At 39.2% G+C, this 19,499-nt stretch overlaps 1 protein-coding gene across 1 annotated transcript; it reads left to right on the forward strand.

Moving 5' to 3' along the window:
• The first annotated feature begins 471 nt into the window (after positions 1-471).
• Positions 472-13,319, forward strand: CCDC82 (coiled-coil domain containing 82). The gene is made up of 7 exons (XM_010015274.1): positions 472-1,023; positions 1,645-1,861; positions 2,992-3,084; positions 5,099-5,223; positions 6,064-6,234; positions 12,450-12,635; positions 13,195-13,319. Exons 1-7 carry the CDS (start codon positions 472-474, stop codon positions 13,258-13,260), a joined length of 1,410 nt encoding a protein of 469 aa, XP_010013576.1. The 3' UTR covers positions 13,261-13,319.
• Positions 13,320-19,499: the final 6,180 nt, after the last annotated feature.

The raw sequence follows: 19,499 nt of genomic DNA on the forward strand, positions 1-19,499 counted from the left end.
GGGGGGTTAGGCCTGACAACTTGCGTAGGGTGGTCCCTTCCAACTGAGGCCGCTCCTCTGTGGGGCCCTGCTGAGGATGGTCCTGAGGGAGCGGCGTACACCTCAGGAGCAGGGAAGCTCTCTGCCTCAGCTATAGGCTTCCTTCCCGCGTTGAGGGGATGATGGGGCCTGGAGCTGCACTCCAGGCCTGAGTTTTACCGTTCATTTATGCTGGGTGTGGGTAGTTCTGCGCTTCATCTTCCTTCTGAGTAAGGCATATCTTCTACAGAAGTTTCTGTGCATGCTTAGTTTTGGTTGGTGCTGATTTCTGTGTGCGTCTCTTAATGGTATTAAGTCGTAAGTGTATGTGACAAAATACACATGCCCTTGTAACTTTTTTTTTAATTTCTCTGTTTTTTTAATGCCATAATGTAGTTAAGTGCTTTATTTTACTTACCTTTTTTTATTTAGGTGTGTTGTTACAGCCTTCCAATGGAGATAAAAACAGTGGTCAGAAGGTATGAAACAAGAAATAAGACAGCAGCAACAGAACTGTCATCATCCAAATCCCGAGTTGATTGGAGACGCACTAAGAGGGAGCTCATACTACTGGACAGCAACGATGAATCCTCAGGTACCTCTGAGGAGGAAGAGCCTAGCACGTCAGAAGATGAAGTAGATGAAAAAGATGAAACTGCTGAGAACAACAGCCTTTCAGGTCATGAAGAGAAAAGCCACGATGGGGAAGTAACAGAAGGTAGTGAGGATGAGGAGCGCATTGTGCCTGGGAAGCGTAAAAGGTTGAACACATCTGTATTGCATGACAGTGATGAAAGTGAGGACAGTGATATACTTGTTAGGAAAGTTTTTGCTAAGCGCCGCTGTGTAATAGATGAAGATGAGAATTCCACAGAACTACAACCTGATAAAACCGGCTCTGCAGAAAATGTTTCTACTGATAGGAAACAGAAAGTGTTTGCGAAATTGAAACAACTTGCAAGACAAAGAGCAACTCGGAGATCCGGCAGAAGTGAAAATTGTGAGGTCTGGATTTTACCTTTGAAATTCAATTGGAGAAAATATTGAACGTAGGGGAAGACAAATAGATATAAATCAGTGGGATTTTATTTATTTTGGTGGGGGTTATTTCTGACAAATCAGTAGTTCTGTCACATTTTAACAGTTGTCACATTAATGAGAGCAATATTGATGGCTGAAAACCTTTCTTTGGTTTACTTTTAATCTCTGAAGAGTTAAGAATTTCTTTTAATTTGCTCTTTCAGGCATTCTGATGACAAGCAGCTTAGAATGCAGGTATCTTCTGTACGTAGTCAGAAAGGAAAAACTTACGTATCATGAAGAGGACTCTTCTTTAGCGTGAGAAGACTACCAAGTTATTTTTATGAAGAAGCAAAATACCTGCTGAAGTAATTTAGAGATCTCATGTTAGCTTAATTCCTACAAATAGCTTGAAGAGAAGTACATGGAGATGGTCAAGTAATTGTCCTCTAGACAGAATAATGTATTTTTTGTAAGCAGTATTTCTTGCTAATTGAACAAAAGGTGTAATTAGAAGGTCAAAAATCTTATCTAGTACATGTAGTATTTTGTCACTGCAAATACTGAAAATTCTTGTGTTTGAAATACTTTTTTAAATTTCCTTAGGATTCTAATAGTGAAGCAGAAATAGAAGAGGAACCATTCTTTCAGTTGCCCCTCACACCCACAGAAGGTAGTGAAACTGACTGCGACAGCTTGAAAGATTTTATAGTAGAGGAAGAAGATGATGATGACACAGAGCACATAATGGGTGAAAAACAGCCACAACACAAGGAACTGAACACATCAAATAGCAAGTTGCTGGAAAACTATGTCCCACACTGTAAGATCAAAATTAGTGACAATCTATATGTACAGCATTCTTGTAGTGATGTAATAAATATTAATGGCGTGAAAATACAAATACCATGTAATAGGATAGGATAGTTTAAAAGCAGATTCCTAAAGGCTTGAATTTCTTGTGGAAGTACTCTGATTTCCACAGTAAACTTTTACAGTCTTTCTGTATCTTATTAAAGGGAGGGTATAATTTGAGGGGAAGGAAGGGAAATCCTATTGCAGATTTTTTAAGTTGGTCTGATTTAGGATGAAATAGGCTACCTATGATGGAGTCATTCCTGTGGAGACCTAAAAGCATCCTCCATGTTACAATACATGCTAAGAGCAGCTATGTTAATTCTGGCCACATTCTGTTCTGGAGATTGATGTAAAATTCTTGCCATGAGTTTGGGGTTTTGGGGATGTGGGATTTTTATTAATTTGTTTTTTTAGGGTATTTGATGAGTGGTTGAGACTGAGGAGCACTGGTCTCTGGGGGGGTTTTGAATTCAGGAGACAATTTCAGCCCAACTGCAGAAAGTGAGAAAACTTTTCAGGTTGTTCTTTTTTAAAAACTAGTATCTGGATGGAGCAGAGGGATTTGAAGCAGAATTTTATGCTAGTTATCTTCTTGTGTATCTTATTGTTCACAAGCAGGTATGTACTGACAGAACAGTCAGCGCTGGTGTAGATGGTCACAAGCATTTTTGTTATTTCTTCCCCAGTAAAGACCTGAGCAGAATTGTTCATATTTGAAAGAAAATCAGAAAAGAGAAAAATGAACAAAACCCCAAAACAATAAGCCTGGCCTTCTCTGGTTTGCATTATTTCCTGCTATTCATAGAATTATTTTCTTCTTTTACTGTTTGTAGATCTTCTTGCTGAGAGGATGTGCGACTTAAGAATGCTAAAATTCATTAAGATCTTTGGGATGAGAAGCCCTATGTAAAGACAAGGTCTTAAAGATGCGGATGTTGTATATTCAAATGAGTTTTAAATCCAGTTTTAAATTACTTTAAAATTCTAAATTTATGAAAATGGAAGAAAAGAATTCTTCTTAGAGGACTTTTAACATTGCTTACATCTTCTTTTTTTCTTTTTTGGTAAACTCTGGTTATATTGCTTTCTTCCCAGTATCTCGCTGTGATCATTATGTACACTTCAAAAGAATAGTAAAGGCTTTCCTCATAAATGCAATTGATGACACTTTTCTGAGCTCATTATATGGTAAGTAAATCACATTAAGTAATACAATAGTGCATTCAAAGTTATACAAAGGCATTTAAAAGTGTCTCCTGATTATAGTACTGTGAGTCCCGAGATCTGGTTTTGGTTTTGCTGCTTTCTGACTTGGGGGCAGCGGGAAATCTTTCTGAAGAGGATAGAGTAATCTTAGAAAAATGTGTAGACTTAATTCCTTTAAGCCTGGGAGGCATTCTGAGATACAGGGAAGTGTTTCTGTGTTACTGATCGGCAGTAACAGTTCCAGCAGGAAAGCAAATGAATTTCAAAGTAGATATCTCTATGAAAACATTGCAAGGTCAGCTGATCTGTCAAAATTTCACGTGCTTCATAGCTTTTTTTTTGAGGAATTTGATAGATAATAAATAATATTATTTATGGAGATTAATTATTCCATATTTTTTTTTTTTTTTAGCATTCTTGCTTTCAGATGAATTTCACTGGCAGTCAGTACTTCTGGTCTTGTTCTTGCTGAGGAAGTGCTTCTTGGCACTTCACCTAGTGGGTCTGAATGGCAACCTCACACATAGTTTCAGAAGCACTGTAAAGATGGGATTAATGAGGGAGGATTGTCAGTGTCAGGTTGTGGAAGGAGTCACCAAAGTGCCAAAGAGAGAAGTTTTGATGTCATCAGGAACTAGAGACAATGGAGAAACTGAAGTACCCCACAGACTTCACAATAAAGGCTCTGTATTCCTGGAGCTAAAAATGTCTTTCATCTACTGCTGCTAGTTCTTTCAGATATTAGTTTTGTTTTGTTTTACCAAGTCAAAACAAGTTTATGGAAAGTAAAAAGTAAACTAACTTCCATCTATTTCAAATTGTATCTGTTCTATAAAACTAACAACTTACTGCCAAGGGGCTGGAAGTAGCTCAGCTGTGCAGGTGAGTTGGAGGTTGTATTCTGAAGGTTGTATGTCTTTCTGAAGAACATGGTATAGTATGAACACAACCCAGCATTATAAAGATATATTTTATAGCACAGAATGGATTTTTCTGAGTTAATGGAAGTGAATATCTGAATGAGTTTGAATCAAGAGCAGCTGCTGTAGTATTAGAGTGCAGGCTTGCTTTTTATTGTGAGGGATTTCTTTATGGTCTGCCACAGCCTCTTCAAGTTCTGAGCATAGCTGACTTACTGAACATATGTGTAAAGTGTATATGGAAAAAGAATTGTAATTATGGTGGCTATAATGACAATTAACTGGTTTTATATAAGAAGCTAGATAGCCAGTGGTCCATCTTGGTTGTGTTCCCTTGATAACAGCATTGTTAAAAGACACAGGAAAGTAGCTGAATTAACTCATGTCTGTACATGCTGAAGCTTAAGATAGTATGAATTACCCTACACCTGTGAAAGTTCTGTTTAATCCCTGGAGTCCAGCACATATTTGGGAGACAGTTGTGGAACAGTGGTGGGTTTACCCATCCTCATACTTGTTTATTTCTTTTGTTTGAGTAAGTATTTGGAAGCACTTACGCTGACTAACTCAAGGCATCTGCCTATGCCGCTGCGGTGTAAAGGCTGGTTCCTGTGTGCTCTTTGTAAGTGATGAAGAGAGTTGTCAGAATTTCTGCTGTGAAGTAGCTCAGAGCTATTTGTTTTCGTGGATTGCAATCTCTTCCCTTGTACATTATGAGTACTTTTATAAACTGGCCAAAAAACAAGACACTTACTTCCCTCCCCACTTTTCCATTCTTATAAATGGCATTGAGTGAATGGCTCTCCATTTGGGATGACAGCTTTTCCCTTCAAAATTGATTGTAGAGTTTATTCATGTACGTCTTGTTATACAGACTTTTAAAACAAATATTTCAGTTTATCAAAGCTGCATGGATCGCTTTTATGGATAACAGTAGCAAATGTATTCAGGGATAATCTGTTAAAATCATTCATTATTCTTAGTATGCAGAAGCATAATGTCCTTAAAGATTTTATTTGAAGAAACTTGTACAAGATAGAGTTGGCAGCAAATTAATAACAACTCTCAATGAACAGGTGGAACAAGACAAAAGAAGTATGCACAGGATATGTTGCTCTCACTTCATTATTTGGATGACCGCTTCATTCAGCCTCGTCTTGAGAGCCTAATCTCTGGAAGTCGCTGGAAAGATCGATACAAGGTATGTAGTTTCTACTTTCAATGGTGAAGTGGGTTCCAAATCATACTATTACTGATGTGGTTTTTTTAATACTGTAATTCTCTGTAAAGATACGGTAAGTGCTATATATATATTTACTTTAAATAGAAAGTCATTCTTATGTAACTTGTTTTGATACTTCTGTTATTTATTTTGATTATTCTGATATTTATATCAGAAGTATAACCTGATAAATATTCAGGTAACAGAACAGAATCTCTTCTGAGTTATCTGAATGCTTCTGCTAATTCAGCAGATGACTTTTTGAGGATTTTTTTGTGACCTGCTAAATGTTATAACAAAATTTCTTCTTCTCACAAAAAAGATAAACCAGTATGTTCATAATGAACCTTCTACTTCTTCAAAAAAAAAAAAAATGAAGTCAATATAAAGCAACCCAGTCGTTGCATACAAATTGCTGGAATAGTATTAGTGTGATAAGGTGATCTAACATCACTGTAATAATAATGTGGCCAGTGGAGAAATACAGTGTATTTATTCGAAGCAGTCCAACTGATACAGTTGCATGCCTACCCCCTCCAAAAAGAGAAGGGAGGTGAGAGAAAAGTAAGTGCCAGGATGAAGAAGCCATTCCTTAGGTCTGAGGCCAAAAGAAAGAATTAATGAACTAGAACAGAGTGAAGTGTTGGAAAATGATTGAGGAGGTATATGTTCACAACTGAATGGTGAGAGATTTCAAATTTTCATTTCCTTGCTTTCTCTTATACTAATCTTGTATGAATACGGAGTAGTCAGCAGCCTATTTCAGACATCTTTCATATTAAAGAGATTCTTTAATGTTATTTGAAATCTGTTTTTCAGGAGCGTGTGGATTGTTACCCAAATGTTCACATAATCTTGAAAAATCCAAAATATATGTCTTGTCAGGCCTGTGAATTGAACCGATACTGTAAGTTTAATGTGCTGCTCTCTGGAAAGCTTTATAATAGCAGAACTTTGGAAGTGGATGACTTCATGTCAGATGACAAACAGGTAACTTCAAACAAGCACCCTATATGATTATTGTTAAGCTTTGTCTAGTGGTACGGAAAATCATACAAAGAATAGAAATCCTATCAATGCATCTAATGTCTGTAATGCTACAGACAGGAGTTAAGCCACTGCACTTCCATGTCCAAACCTTATTAATTTTTAAAATATTATGACCACTTTGCAGTCTGGAGGAGTATATTCCTGGATTTAGCTAGGAATTATGAAGGAAGTTCCTATGAAACTTGAAAGGATGAATAGAGGCATACCTCTCCTCCCCCCCCCCCTTATATGTTGGGAAAGCACTAATGAAAAGTATCCTCAAATAAACCTCTTATGAAGAAAATAAATGTGATGGTTTTCTATGACCTTTGTTTTTGCCTACATCACAATGATTGATGTGCTGTTTCCTTCTCACTTTTGCCACTTAATACTAGCACCTGATGCAGCACATGTACTTGCACTGTGGTAAGTGCTAGCCAGTCCAGCCATGAGCTGAACTTCATGATCAAGAAGACATACAATAGGGTTTATTGATAACTCTCACCCTCAAGTCAAAAATTGACATTTGCCTCAATTTTTCCTCTACTTCTAATCTCTCAATTTCACATCTCAAATCTAGTCTGAGTGTCATTCAGGGCAAGGAAACTCTAAGTACCTGACATCCTGCACATCCTACTCGGCATGCTTATCTTTTGTGGTGCATGGGGAGGCAGTCTGAAACCATGTGTCAAAAAGGCTGAAAGCATGCATGAAGATTCACATACTAACCAGAGTGCTGATACAAGCACTCAGTTATTTCTCAGTACCTTTTTGTTTGGCCAGAGAACATTTAATAGAAGACTCAAAATGCTAAAGTGGATGCATATCTTAAAGAAAGGAAAACCAGTGAAAAAGGAATTACACAACTGTGATGCTCTGAACATGCCTGGAATTCCTGGTTTCACCAAGTACCTGAAAAATACTGTGACTTTTTTTGATCTTGAATAGATCTGATGCCAGAGTCTGAGGCTTTAAATCACAAATTACATTTTGCCTTAGCTTTACATATATTCTAAATATCAAAATGCCTTTCCACTGCAATTGGATCATTTGAAAACTCCTTGCCTTTCTGTGTGCCTGTAATGCCCGTAAGACTTTCACAGCAGGAATCTTGCATTGATTATCTTTCAGAAAAATTATAAAAGTAACTTTCTGTATAACAGGCAATCATCTCCATTGAATGATTGTGTTTTCTATTTTGTTGCAGGTCAGGTTTGTTCTGCATTGGGTCACTAGGTTTGCTAATTCTGTGCCTACTATGCCTCTAGTATTTGGAGCACCCATGTGCACCCCAGTAGTTCTTGTTTGCTCTGCATCAGAGCACTGAGCGAATAGGGCCACTGTCATTCTCATAGTCCAAGTGCAGCTTAGTCAGAATTTGTTGCTTCATGCTTTGGATTTTTTTCAAATCCATTCTTTACCATGTAGCTCTTCACTCAGGATGAAGTATCTTGACATCTCAGTTGCATTGACACTTGAAATTCACAGAACCATGGAATCATTAGGGTTGGAAGGGACCTCTGGAGATCATTTAGTCCAACCCCCCCTGCCAAGGCAGGGCCGCCTAGAGCAGGTTACACAGGAGCATGTCCAGGCAGGTTTGAATTTCCCCAGAGAGGGAGACTCCACAACCCTCCTGGGCAGAATTACTGGTCTCCTTTTGAGAAGACTTGTTCCTAACCACTTCAGTACATTTTATTAGAGCCTTTTTCTCACTACTGCATTATCAGAATTACTTGTCCAAACTAGAAGATGTATTTTTGTTACTCAGTTGTCTCTACTAGGGAGTTTTGGATTAAATTCTATTTTGGGAATGAAACACACCTTTCCTGTTGTTACATGTTGCACTGAGCAGTCAGATGACTTGAGCAATCAATTTTCTTACATTTCACAGCTGAGACTTTTGAAGACCTTGACTCTTAAGAACCTGTGTGTTCCTAATATTTAGGGATCTTCCCTTCAAATTTACGGCTATCAATAATTGTTATGATTAAGTATGCGTATGATCTTCTTACATAATGTAATCTATGACCTTTTATGATAACTCAAAGCACACAATTTGTCAAGAATAAAATACTGCTGGTTGTGTACCAAGCTGATATCCAAGTTTTTAGTAGCTTTAGAAGGTGTATTCCTTTTCTTTGTGAGTGTAAATAATTTTTGGATACAGCTTGAAGTTCCTCACAGTATTTACTAAAGAGAAGAAAGTGTCAGAGCAAGGTGTATTTACAATATATTTTGAAATGTGGTATAATGGGATTTCTTACATACAAATTAAGTGAAGCCTGTATCAAACTGGAAAACACCTTACTGAAGCTCACGCCTGTATTGTTTATCTTTGCAAATATTCTAATTTAAGAGATTTGAGGGGTGCCAGAGTGATTATCACAATGTCATCATATTGGGCTCTGTTGTGTAATGTAGAATCTGGGAAAATCTGTGCTGCAGCTTTTCTTAAATAGATGACAAACCCTTCTGAGCAGCAGTTGTTCATACTCTGCTTTGGTAAGTCTGTGTGTGCATGATAGTTAAGAGTTAGGCTTTTCCAGCAAGGCTTTTCCCCACGTTTGTTGCAGGAAAACAGTAAGTCCTTGGCACTTATGCTAGCACTGATACTGCATTCCATTGTACAGTCATTATTCCTGACATATGAGGCTCTAAACGTAGAGCAGGTTTTCATGGGAAGTGCGTGCCTTACCTAATCAGAAATAATAAGTGAACTAGCACAAGAATTTAATCTTTGCTCAACATCCAACTTAACCGTGGAAATAACAGCAGAAATTCGCTCTCTGCTGTCCAAATGTTGTCCTACATAAAGCACTGGCCGTTTTTCACTTTGGAAAAAACTTGAAATATCCTTCTGAATATTGAGCTAACTTCCTAGTTCATTTTTGTCCTCTTCAGCTTAACAGTAGAAAATGAGATATGTTTTTTGTTTTTTTTTTTTACCCTGTGACCCCAGCATCTGCTGAGCTGCCTGCCAATATAGCTCAGGGGCTGTAGAACAGACCCAGGAGACAGAGTTATTGAGCACTTTCCAGTAACTTTTGATAGTGCCTTTGTAATGCAACATTCATGTTCTTATGGTGACCTGTAAGTTAGACTGCTAAAAGCACTGTTCTCAAGTAGTGTTTGAAGTTCTGCTGGCAACACATTGATCAACTCATCCTGCCAACTGAGAAAAAAGGAAGGAGGAAAAAAAGAGAAAAGGCACACAGAGCTACATGAAACTGGCACTTCAGGAACTTAATTGACCGAAAGAGGAGGCAGTTCAGCACTGGCAGGTCAGGTTGAATGGAAGCACGTAGTTGGACTGTTTTCTAAAGTTCTATTTGAAAATACCCAAGAAAAGTGGATGTGGAGAGAACAAAAACAGACCTCCAACCCTCCTCTTCTGCATAAAACTTTCCTTTTCTCTCATCTCTCAAATATTCTGTTTTGCCAATAGAAAGAGAAGAGAAACAGCTGTTCCAGTTTTGCTTAGGCTTGCAGTGATTGTTCTGTGCGTGGGTGCCAATTCTCATTCCTCCATGGTCAGGAAGAATCAAATTGTTTAGAGGTATAGGTGTCCTCCACACCTCTTTGCTTCTGTGTCACGCGGATTGTAAACCTTTTCTGCTCTCAGTCTTGGTGTTCTACTTCTGTTTGTAATCGCGCTTAGAGGACATGGATTCAGTCATTACATGTCGTGCTATTGTCAGGCTGTGCTTCTGCATTCCATACAAAGTGATTTAACACAACTTTGGCTGATACGGCCAGCTTGAGGAGATAAGTTAAGCATTAGGACAGAGTCACTGAGAGGAAAAAATTAGCATCAGTACAGTACTGAGATTCTTTCCAAAGCTGCATTCGGAAATAGCATTGTATTTTTAGGCAGTCTTTCTTACTTTAAAAACACAATACGTGATTACATTATACAATATTTAGCTATTTGGCTCTGGAATTTCTCCAAGGTGGAAATATTTTACACCTCGTGCATAAATGAACTATAAAATTCTTTGCCATAAGATACTTTGGAATCAAAAAGTGTTAGTGAGTCCCAAAAGGAATTAGACAGGTTCTTGGAGAAGCTTCTACCAGACTTATGGAACTCAGTAATTGGGATGATACAGGCTGTCTAAAGTGTTGACTGCTAGAAGCTGTATGTTAATGTTAGGATTGTTGTGGTGTTTGTTCTGCATCTTATACTAACTTTCTAAATATCCCCTGTTGCAGGGGAACAACTGGGCCATCAGTTGGATGCAAGATGGTATCTTCTATTATACATCACATAATATTCAGGATGCTGCACCTTGTTGCTTGGGATACTTGAAAACTTGTGAAATGCTCTGTGAAACACCACAGCTCAGTTCTTTTTTGTTTCAGTATTTGGAATGTTGCTTCTGGAAATCTGAGTGAATCAAATATATGCATTGGTTGGTAGTTCTTGCACTTCAGAAGCACCTGTAGCTTCTGAACACAGCTTTTCAGTTTTGGGGAGAGTAGAAAATGGAGCTGGTACATAAGTACATGTACATAAGCAGTAGAGTTGAAATACAGTGATAGGAATTTTTTATCATCTTGAGATGGTTAAAATTTCAGTTAATAACCATCTACTGAAGATCAGATCAGAAGTTCTTTAAGTGAATGTGTCTTGGCTTCAGTCATACTATGCCTGCTTGTATCAGTTGAGCTGCTGGTTGATGTATTTAAGAAACTAAGTATACTCCTATATTTAAGAAAATATATAATGCTGATAAATATAAATTTAGCTTATAAAATCATTATAACTATGCTTTTCTCTTACTGTCATTGTCAGTAAGTGTGGATACCAAGTAGGTTGGGTGTTTTGGGGAACTGCTCACAGATGCAAACATTTGGTCGTGGGTTTTTTTTCACAGTAAAACTACATCAGTTGCTCCTGTATGTATCAGGAGCTGATTTTCTTTACGCACATATTAATCATGTTGCTTTTGAGTGTAGCAAAACACTTTTTGACCTCTGAAAACCAGCCAGATGTGGATTTCTTACCCGATAGGCTTTGCTTCCATGGGTGCATCTGTGGTCATTCACAGGGGACAGAATTCCTCTTCTAATTTGCCATTTTATATACTTGAACTCTTGCTCTTGTAGAAATGGAACAAAACCCACTCTTGTGAAATGCAGAATGTCTGTCCTTAAATATAGATGAACTTTGATTCTTTCTTCTTCCCCACACCTCCAATTTCATGTACTCTTTGTGAAGATTTAGGATAACCAAAGATTCTTGTAACCGAACAGTATATTACCCAGTATTTTCAGATATTCCTTACCACTTAACATCTTTGAATAACATCTGAGTTCAAGATACATGCAAGCACATGCCTGTATTTAATGTTAGTGCTGATAGATGATAATGAATCTCCTCTAATCCATGCTCTGATTATGTATTTTCATGCATATTTACCACTTGTTTATCTATCAAGATTGCTGTAAAAAACACTATTAAATAAGACAGTTGTGTCTTTTCTGCACAGAAATTGTAGAAGTAAAACTGGTGTTAAGTGGGAGAATCAGCAGAGGCTTTGATTTCTACAGCATTATGGCCTAGCTATACCTCCTAGGCAGTTCCATATTAACATTTGTATTGTATAAATCCTCAGTTTTCAGATTTTAATTTTATGAAAGACAATCTTTCTATATATTAAATAAATGTTTCTAGGTGTATGTCTATTTGTATTTATATGTATTTTTTGAAGAAATATCGAATACTATTACTCTACAAAATGCTAAAACTGGTATTTCATGTCTCTGGGAAGTAGTACATACTGATGAAAAAGTAATCAAATAATTTCTCTTTCTCTGCTTTCACAACATGATGGTTGCCTAAATTGTTAATGATTTTGTATGAAGTTCCATCAGGAGATAGGAGAGATACTACCAACTATAAACATGTTCTGTGTGCAAGAAAACAGTACCGATAACCTGCCATTGCAGACTCACTGGCTGCCTGCTTGCTCTGAAATTACTCTACTGTGGCTGTAAAAACTACATGGGGTTTACACTGATTTTATGCATGTGATGTCATTCTGTTTATTTCATTATTCAAAGCATTTTCCTAGACTGACATAAAATCTTACTGGACTGACTTAGCCATTCTTTATATTGTCAAGATAATCGCAGTTCTATCAGAGAGTGATATGTTCACTTTGGCCTAGGTTTTGAAGGTCGGCATGGTGTGTGCAAATCGGACAAGAGTTTACCATAATTTGAAGCACTTCAAATACAAGTTGTACCTGCATTGCAGCTCCATTACTGAGTCGGATGTTTTGGAAGATGAACCAGTCAAAGACACAGTAGAACGGCTTTTCAGCCAGTTGGAAGACAATGGGTGGATTCAGAAGGTACAGCCTAGTTGTTTGATCTGTTCTTTTCCAAGTAGATAAAAGCAGGCTGAGATAAAATGTCTGATTTAATTGATCAGTTCTGAATTACAGGGTTTCAGTAATACAACTCAGCTTAACCATTCATCCACTTCTGATGACCCCGTCTCTCTCACAGTGGTATGCTGCTGCGCTCACGCAGAGTTTGTGTCAGCTTGTGACATGAAGCTTTCTGACAGCTGCATGATCTCTGGGCTGTGGTGGGCAGGCTCCCATTTCATGTGACAGCAGCAATACCACAAACTCAAGCTGTAACTTAGAAGCATTGGAAACACGTACATGAGGCACAGCAAGACTATTTTACTCTTCTGTTTAGGCTGAAGTACTTTGAATTATTCAGAAACACTTTATGGACTATTTTAAGACAACATGTACAATTGTATTTAGCAAGCTTTCAGATATCATTACATCTGAATTGTTGGCATGCTTGTTAATGTATTGAAGAACAAGAAGAAGCAGTCTTTATGTAATTCACTTATGAAACATTGATAAAACAATACAGGTTTTATTTTATTTGCAGAAATACAGTGATCTTGAAGACTACATGAATGATGCAGACAGTTTCCAAGAAGAGAGAATGGATTAAGTGGTCACAAAGCTCTTTGAACAACATCTATAAAAAAAATGAATGACCTGTTTTATCTGTATGCACTTTATCTCTGCTTGGTCTTCAAGATTCTTTCTAGGCTGTTATGTTTAGATCCATATGCCTTTCAACAACTGTTTGAGAATTTTTTGTATTTTTTTTCTCATTTGTGTCAATAATAACCCAAAGTTTTATCAGATCAGTCCTACCAGACTTACTGCATAGGTCACTGTAAGCTTCCTTCTTTTATTAAAAGTAACATCTTCATATCTGTTTACTTGTGAAATAAAACTTTCCCCTATTTATATAGGGAAGGTAGGAGATCGTAGAATCATAGAATAGTTAGGGGTGGAAAGGACCTTAAGATCATCTAGTTCCAATCCCCCTGCCATGGGCAGAGCCGCCTCACACTAAACCATGTTGCCCAAGGCTCTGTCCAGCCTGGCCTTGAACACTGGCAGGGATGGGGCATTCACAGCTTCCTTGGGCGACCTGTGCCAGTGCCTCACCACCCTCACTGTTAAGAACTTCTTTCTTATATCCAACCTGAACTTCCCCTGTTTCAGTTTTAACCCATTACCCCTTGTCCTGTCACTACAGTCCCTGATGAAGAGTCCCTCTCCAGCATCCTTGTAGGCCCCCTTCAAATATTGGAGATGCTTAGACCTTTTGACAAAGGTATGTTTGGAAAGGGAAGACTGTGTTATACAAGAACGTACGACTTGGATCTACCTTCCTTGTTGCTTGTTATCTGCAAATAAGTCCAACCACTTAGAATGGTAGTTACAATAAATGGGGCCCAAATGCAAGGATCTATTTCCCCTCTGAGGAATCAGTAGACTGTTGCAAGGCAACAGAGGAAATATTCTTCAGTCCCGACTCTGTCTGCAGCACAGCAGTCATCCTCTCTTTAGAGAGTAGGTGATGAGTCACATTATAGGCGTCACACAGACCAAGTCTGGCTTAGCCTCTGAATGAACATTTGGGCCCACATTGCTGCCTCTGATAAGCAGCTGGGGCAATTTACTGAGATTTTAAACATCAAATTATGTTGTGCAAACATAATAGCAACAACTTGCAGTAACTAAAAAATTAAAGAGAATGATTAATGTGGCCATGCAAGAAAAATAAGAATTTTTCCAGTGTAGCTTAACAGAAAATAGTAGTTACTCAGAAACATGATGCATGGCTTACCTGAATCGCATGAAGCCTAAATCAGACCTCTTTGGGACCAGGGGAGTAGATTTTTGAGGAGTTGGGAAGGTTAAGTACTGTTTTGTCCATTCTGAAAAGCTGGATGTGACCCAGCAGTGTGCGCTTGCAGCCTGGAAAGCCAACTGGGTCCTGGGCTGCATCCAAAGGAGCCTGGCCAGCAGATTGAGGGAGGTGATTCTCCCCCTCTGCTCTCAGGAGACCCCACCTGCAGTTCCGTGATCAGCTCTGGGGCCCCCAGTATAAGAAAGGTTCTTTTAACAAGTTACTCTCTCAGAAGCAAAGAAAATGAAACCTTATTTCTCATGGATTTGTCCAAAAGAAATCCCTGCATTTCACTGCCCCTCTACTGGTAGCAAATACTCTGATTGGCCAGGCAATGGTGAACAACTGCCGCATTTTTCCATAGAAACCATACCTTTGATTTGTTGTTCAGTGCCCTTCTTCCAGCATTCACTGTAAGAAATGAGCTGCTCTTGTATTTTAGCAGTTCAAATGCAGCAATGGTCTGTGCACTATTAGAGTGAGCCAATACCATCAGTTGTCCCTGGAACCCCATAGAGATACAACATTTATAAAACTGAGATGAAAAAGCCCAGTAAACAGATTGAGGCTTACACTCAAGTAAACTTATGTTGATGATATTATTTCCATACCTAAACTGTGAGTTAGATATGTAAATATTCTGAGATTTGATATATCTTATACCTATCTCCCTGGTTACCAAAGCAAGTGCTCAGAAATCCATCTCAGATAGATCTCTTTTAGGAAAGGTAATATCCCTTGATGCCCCACTTCCTTCTGTTAACATAACTTCTGTACACTTTTATTGGCTTCTTTAGAATAATAAAATAAGATTCATGTTTGGTGTAACTTCATTCTTACAAAGGAACACTGTTCTGAAAGAACTGAGGTTTGTACCAAGTCATGGAGTATGTCCCCTCAGAGCCTTCCTGACCGATCTTAATTTCTGCTGCCTTTGGAATTTTCTGGAGACTTTCAAGACTGTATGATTTTTATTTCAAAACCTCGCTGTCAAAATGAACGGTCAATTTCTCATTTTGCCACATTTGAACTGTGTGCTGCAAAGTTACAAAATAAGTTTGTGAAATTTTGGCTCACTGATTACTGGTGCTATTTCAAGACTACATACATTCTGATCAAAAGGAAAATTGGTAAATTGTTCCAGTGATTAGTTTTACTCATCTTTTGATACCTACCACATCCCAGATCATGTTTATCACCTCCTTTTCATTAACCTAAAAGGTGCAAGCTCTCAACATCCTTCTTGTTCCCACAGGCATTTTCTTCCAGATCTGTTTTTCTGTCTCTTAAGAGAGATACAAAAGTATTGTGCTGAGCTGCTTGGAAGAAAGCACCTCCATCAGTGTATAAATCTTGTCTGTGACATCACCAGTTGGACTAAGACAATGCCTCAAATCAACATCACTGATTCCTATTTCATTAGGAAACCAATACTCGATTTGGCTTGGCAGGGGCCGACACAGGGTGCAGGTACAGTCTTTCTTCATCTTTGTTATTGCCCTCACTAAATGTTGTGGTTTAAGGAAGTATTTCTCTGGCTGGTTTTTTACCTGAAGAGCTTCTGCAAGACAGAGACTTTGAAGCACCATGACATCATGTTTACATTTGTCTTCACAACAGGGAAAAAAAAAAGATTGTCTAGAAGAACCATGTATGTAAAAATGCAGATCAGATTTTCCAGGACAAGCTGTAAATGGTAATGGTGGTACTTAGACAGCACGCAGTGCAAAGAGGGCTCTTACCCCGAGACTGTCTATATACAGAAATATTCAGTAAGAAATATTCAGTAAGAAAATTTCTAGCAGAAAAATTCTGTGTGGCTTTCCAATGATGGAAGAAGTCAGAAATCTGACCGGTCCTTCATACTTCCTTTTCCACATTGGAGAATTTGATGGAATTAAGGGGTGAAAACATGTAACGTTTGTTCTGCTAGGCAATTTTTAATTGTCTTTAGTGTTAATTTTTGAAGTAGTAGCTCTAATTAAGATAAAATACCTGCCTTAGTGGAACAATGAAGAGACCTCAGTAGGTGATTAGGCTTGGCATGGGTGATTAATGGTCATACTTGGAAATTACTTTTGTTCCTGCAATGTTTCTATAACCTGCTCTAGTTTAAGTTCTGTAACTGGAGACTGTGGTAACGATAAAGTTCACACAAGGTGTTTACGCAGAGGATCAGAGTTACTAACGTGATGTACTCCTGGGAGTCTAAGTCTATGTTCTGTGTCCAGTTGTTGCAGTAAAACAAGAAAAGTTTTCACTGTGTCCATCAGTTTTGGGAAAGAAAGTCTTTGTGGATCAATAGTAGACAGCTGTTACGGACAGTGAAGTCATCGCCTGTTCCCAAAGCAGCATTTCTAGCAGTTTGTCAGGCAATTACAGGCAATTCCGATGCTCACCTCCTCTAGTTTACTTGTATTTGGATACAGACAGACCTGTAGTTTTATCCTTCTTTCAGTCTGTCTGGATAAACAGAGCGGGCGTGTTAGATAAACATGTGTAAATACAATACCACTCCGGCGCACACAAAACAGGCATTATAAAGTTGATTTTCTGATTCTCCTTTGAGAAAGAAGAAGTGCCAATTTCTGATCTTTGTTTACAGTTTAGACAAAAAGAATGTAAAAAAGTATGCTCTACCAGCCTGGGGATAATGTGAGAAATATGTGAAATGGTATTGAAAGAACCTGATAACAATGCCCCAGTGGCTCCACTGCCCTCATTTTTGGTATTTTTCTAGGTAATAAGTGATGGTACAGGGTTGTTCGGGTTATTTTTCCCTGTTTATTAAATAAGGTGTAGACACTGTTTCTTTAGATCACTTCAGGGATTATATTCTTAATTAGAAACCTGGTGTGGGGGGAGGGGTGTGTGTGTGTGTGTTAAAGATGGCTTAGTCTACAGTTAACACAGAGCAATAATTGCATGTACCTTGTGCCCAAAACTTAGGGACAAGAAAGCTGACTCAGGCGCAGTCAGTCAGGCTCTGCCTCAAAGTTAAACAGTTCACCAGGTGAGCTGCCTGGCACGTGAGCCAGCCTGGCTGGGAATACCCCAGGAAATACACATATGTGTAACTGCAGTCACTCGAGACGGCCAAGAACCCGCGCTGAAAAGCAAATAATGGATGTGGCTGAACTCCAGTTTGCAAAGTCCTCCACAGGACTGATATTAAGCATGTGCCATTCCGGTGGAACTCACATAACTTCGGAGCAATTCGATACATGATTTGTAAACACAGATGAGCGAGGTGTGTGCCTCGGTTGGAGCATGTACTTAAGTTTTTAAGTGACATTGGTTCATCACAGTCTCTTTGTTCCATTTTTGGAAAGTTATTAGCACAATGGGATGTCCATGGTGAGAATTCCTGGCTATAAACCCAGCACAAATGCATTGCTGCTCTGGAAGGGGCTGCCGATGTGGGGAACTCAGAGCTTCCACAGCAGCAGGGGATTCACACAGCAAAAATGCTCAAGCGTGACAGCTCGTGTGAGGGTACGATGTCAGGTAAGTGGTCACAAGTCAGTGACAACAGAAGGAAAAAGTAATTAATTATTCAGGATCTGTTACATTAATGTTTTATCATGTGTATTAGGAAGCCTACGACATGAATTGCGAGTGATGTTACAATGAAGAAAGTTTAAAGAAAACTGACAACAAGCCAATCCAAATATGACAGCGGTGACCAGGGCTGCGCACGTTCGCCAGGGTCTCTGGGCAAAACCTGAAGAACCGAGGGATGGATTTGGGGTATTTCCTCCTCGGGAACACCAGGGGCAGCATTTGCTGCGTATTGAGCCACCGCCGGCACTTGAAGCGCTGCCCTGCAAACAGCTGCCTCTCGCCCTGAAAGGGACATATCAAACCACAGAGCAAATGAAATGCTGCTTGGTAAAAAGTGCATCCTAAATCTCTGGAGTTAAAATATAAACATCTTCGTTTTGAAAGATCAGTCTCTGAGTTCTACAAGATCTTGTCAGAGAGGGAACTCCTGCAGCTACCCTGGTACCTTCTGGAGCAGCACCACTGGTTTAGTGTTCCCATAGCCACCTTCAAGACCCCAGCCCACTTTGATTGAAACCCTTCCTTCTTCTCCCTGAGATTCGTGTGTTGCTGTTACGTGCGTGCTCTGTGACTGACCTTCCTAAACACAGCACTGACATCCGAGCTGTAAAGAGCGAATAAAAGCCCTAGCTAGGCCTGAAGCAAAGGTAACATTGCCTATTATTTTACAAACATTAAAATTTCATTTTATTTTCCACCTGTGCCAGCCCATTGTTCTCAACAGATGCACAGTGCTGTTGCCTATCAAATAATAACCGGCTCTTCCTCAGTTGCTCAAGGTTGAACAAAAAAAATCCCCTTTTCCTGTCAGCAGTAACACCTTCCTCTGAAGGTAGCACATCCACAAACCCGGCTTCCCCAGACCTTGTCCCACAGTGAAGAATCCAAGTCTTTGCTGGGGTAAATCTGAATGTGTTGGAGGCTCTGGCTGGTGCCCGCAGAGCCACATCCTGAAGACCCACATGGATGTTTGTTGCATCATGAAGGAGGTGGGGGTCATGGAAGCAGGGGCTTTTGCACTTCCCGTATGTCCAGTGCTGCAGATCTTTTATGTATTTTGGGGGCAATCTCCAGGAATGTGTCATTTCATCATTGGCATTCAAAGTATTTATGTGCATGACCTTAGAGAGGGATAAAACCACCTGAGAGGGTTATCACTAGTTCCTCCTCACCCACAGCTTAATGCTCCTGGTATGATGTGATGAAATTTGTGTGTTGTTCTGACTGGACCCACCGCAGCACTAAGTGAGACAATGCACCCTTGTCTTAGGGACTGTAAGTCTTGAAAGGTTTTCCATCAGGGCTGTGTCTCTGCATGCTTGGGGGGCCATTTTTATTCCCAGAGAGGTATTGGGGAATTCGGGAGATACAGCCACGGCAGCACGACAGCGTCTTGCTTTAATGCAGCCGATCAGCTC

This window comes from Nestor notabilis, unplaced genomic scaffold, assembly GCF_000696875.1.
Source record: "Nestor notabilis isolate BGI_N333 unplaced genomic scaffold, ASM69687v1 scaffold25135, whole genome shotgun sequence".
NCBI classification, from domain to species: Eukaryota; Metazoa; Chordata; class Aves; order Psittaciformes; family Psittacidae; genus Nestor; species Nestor notabilis.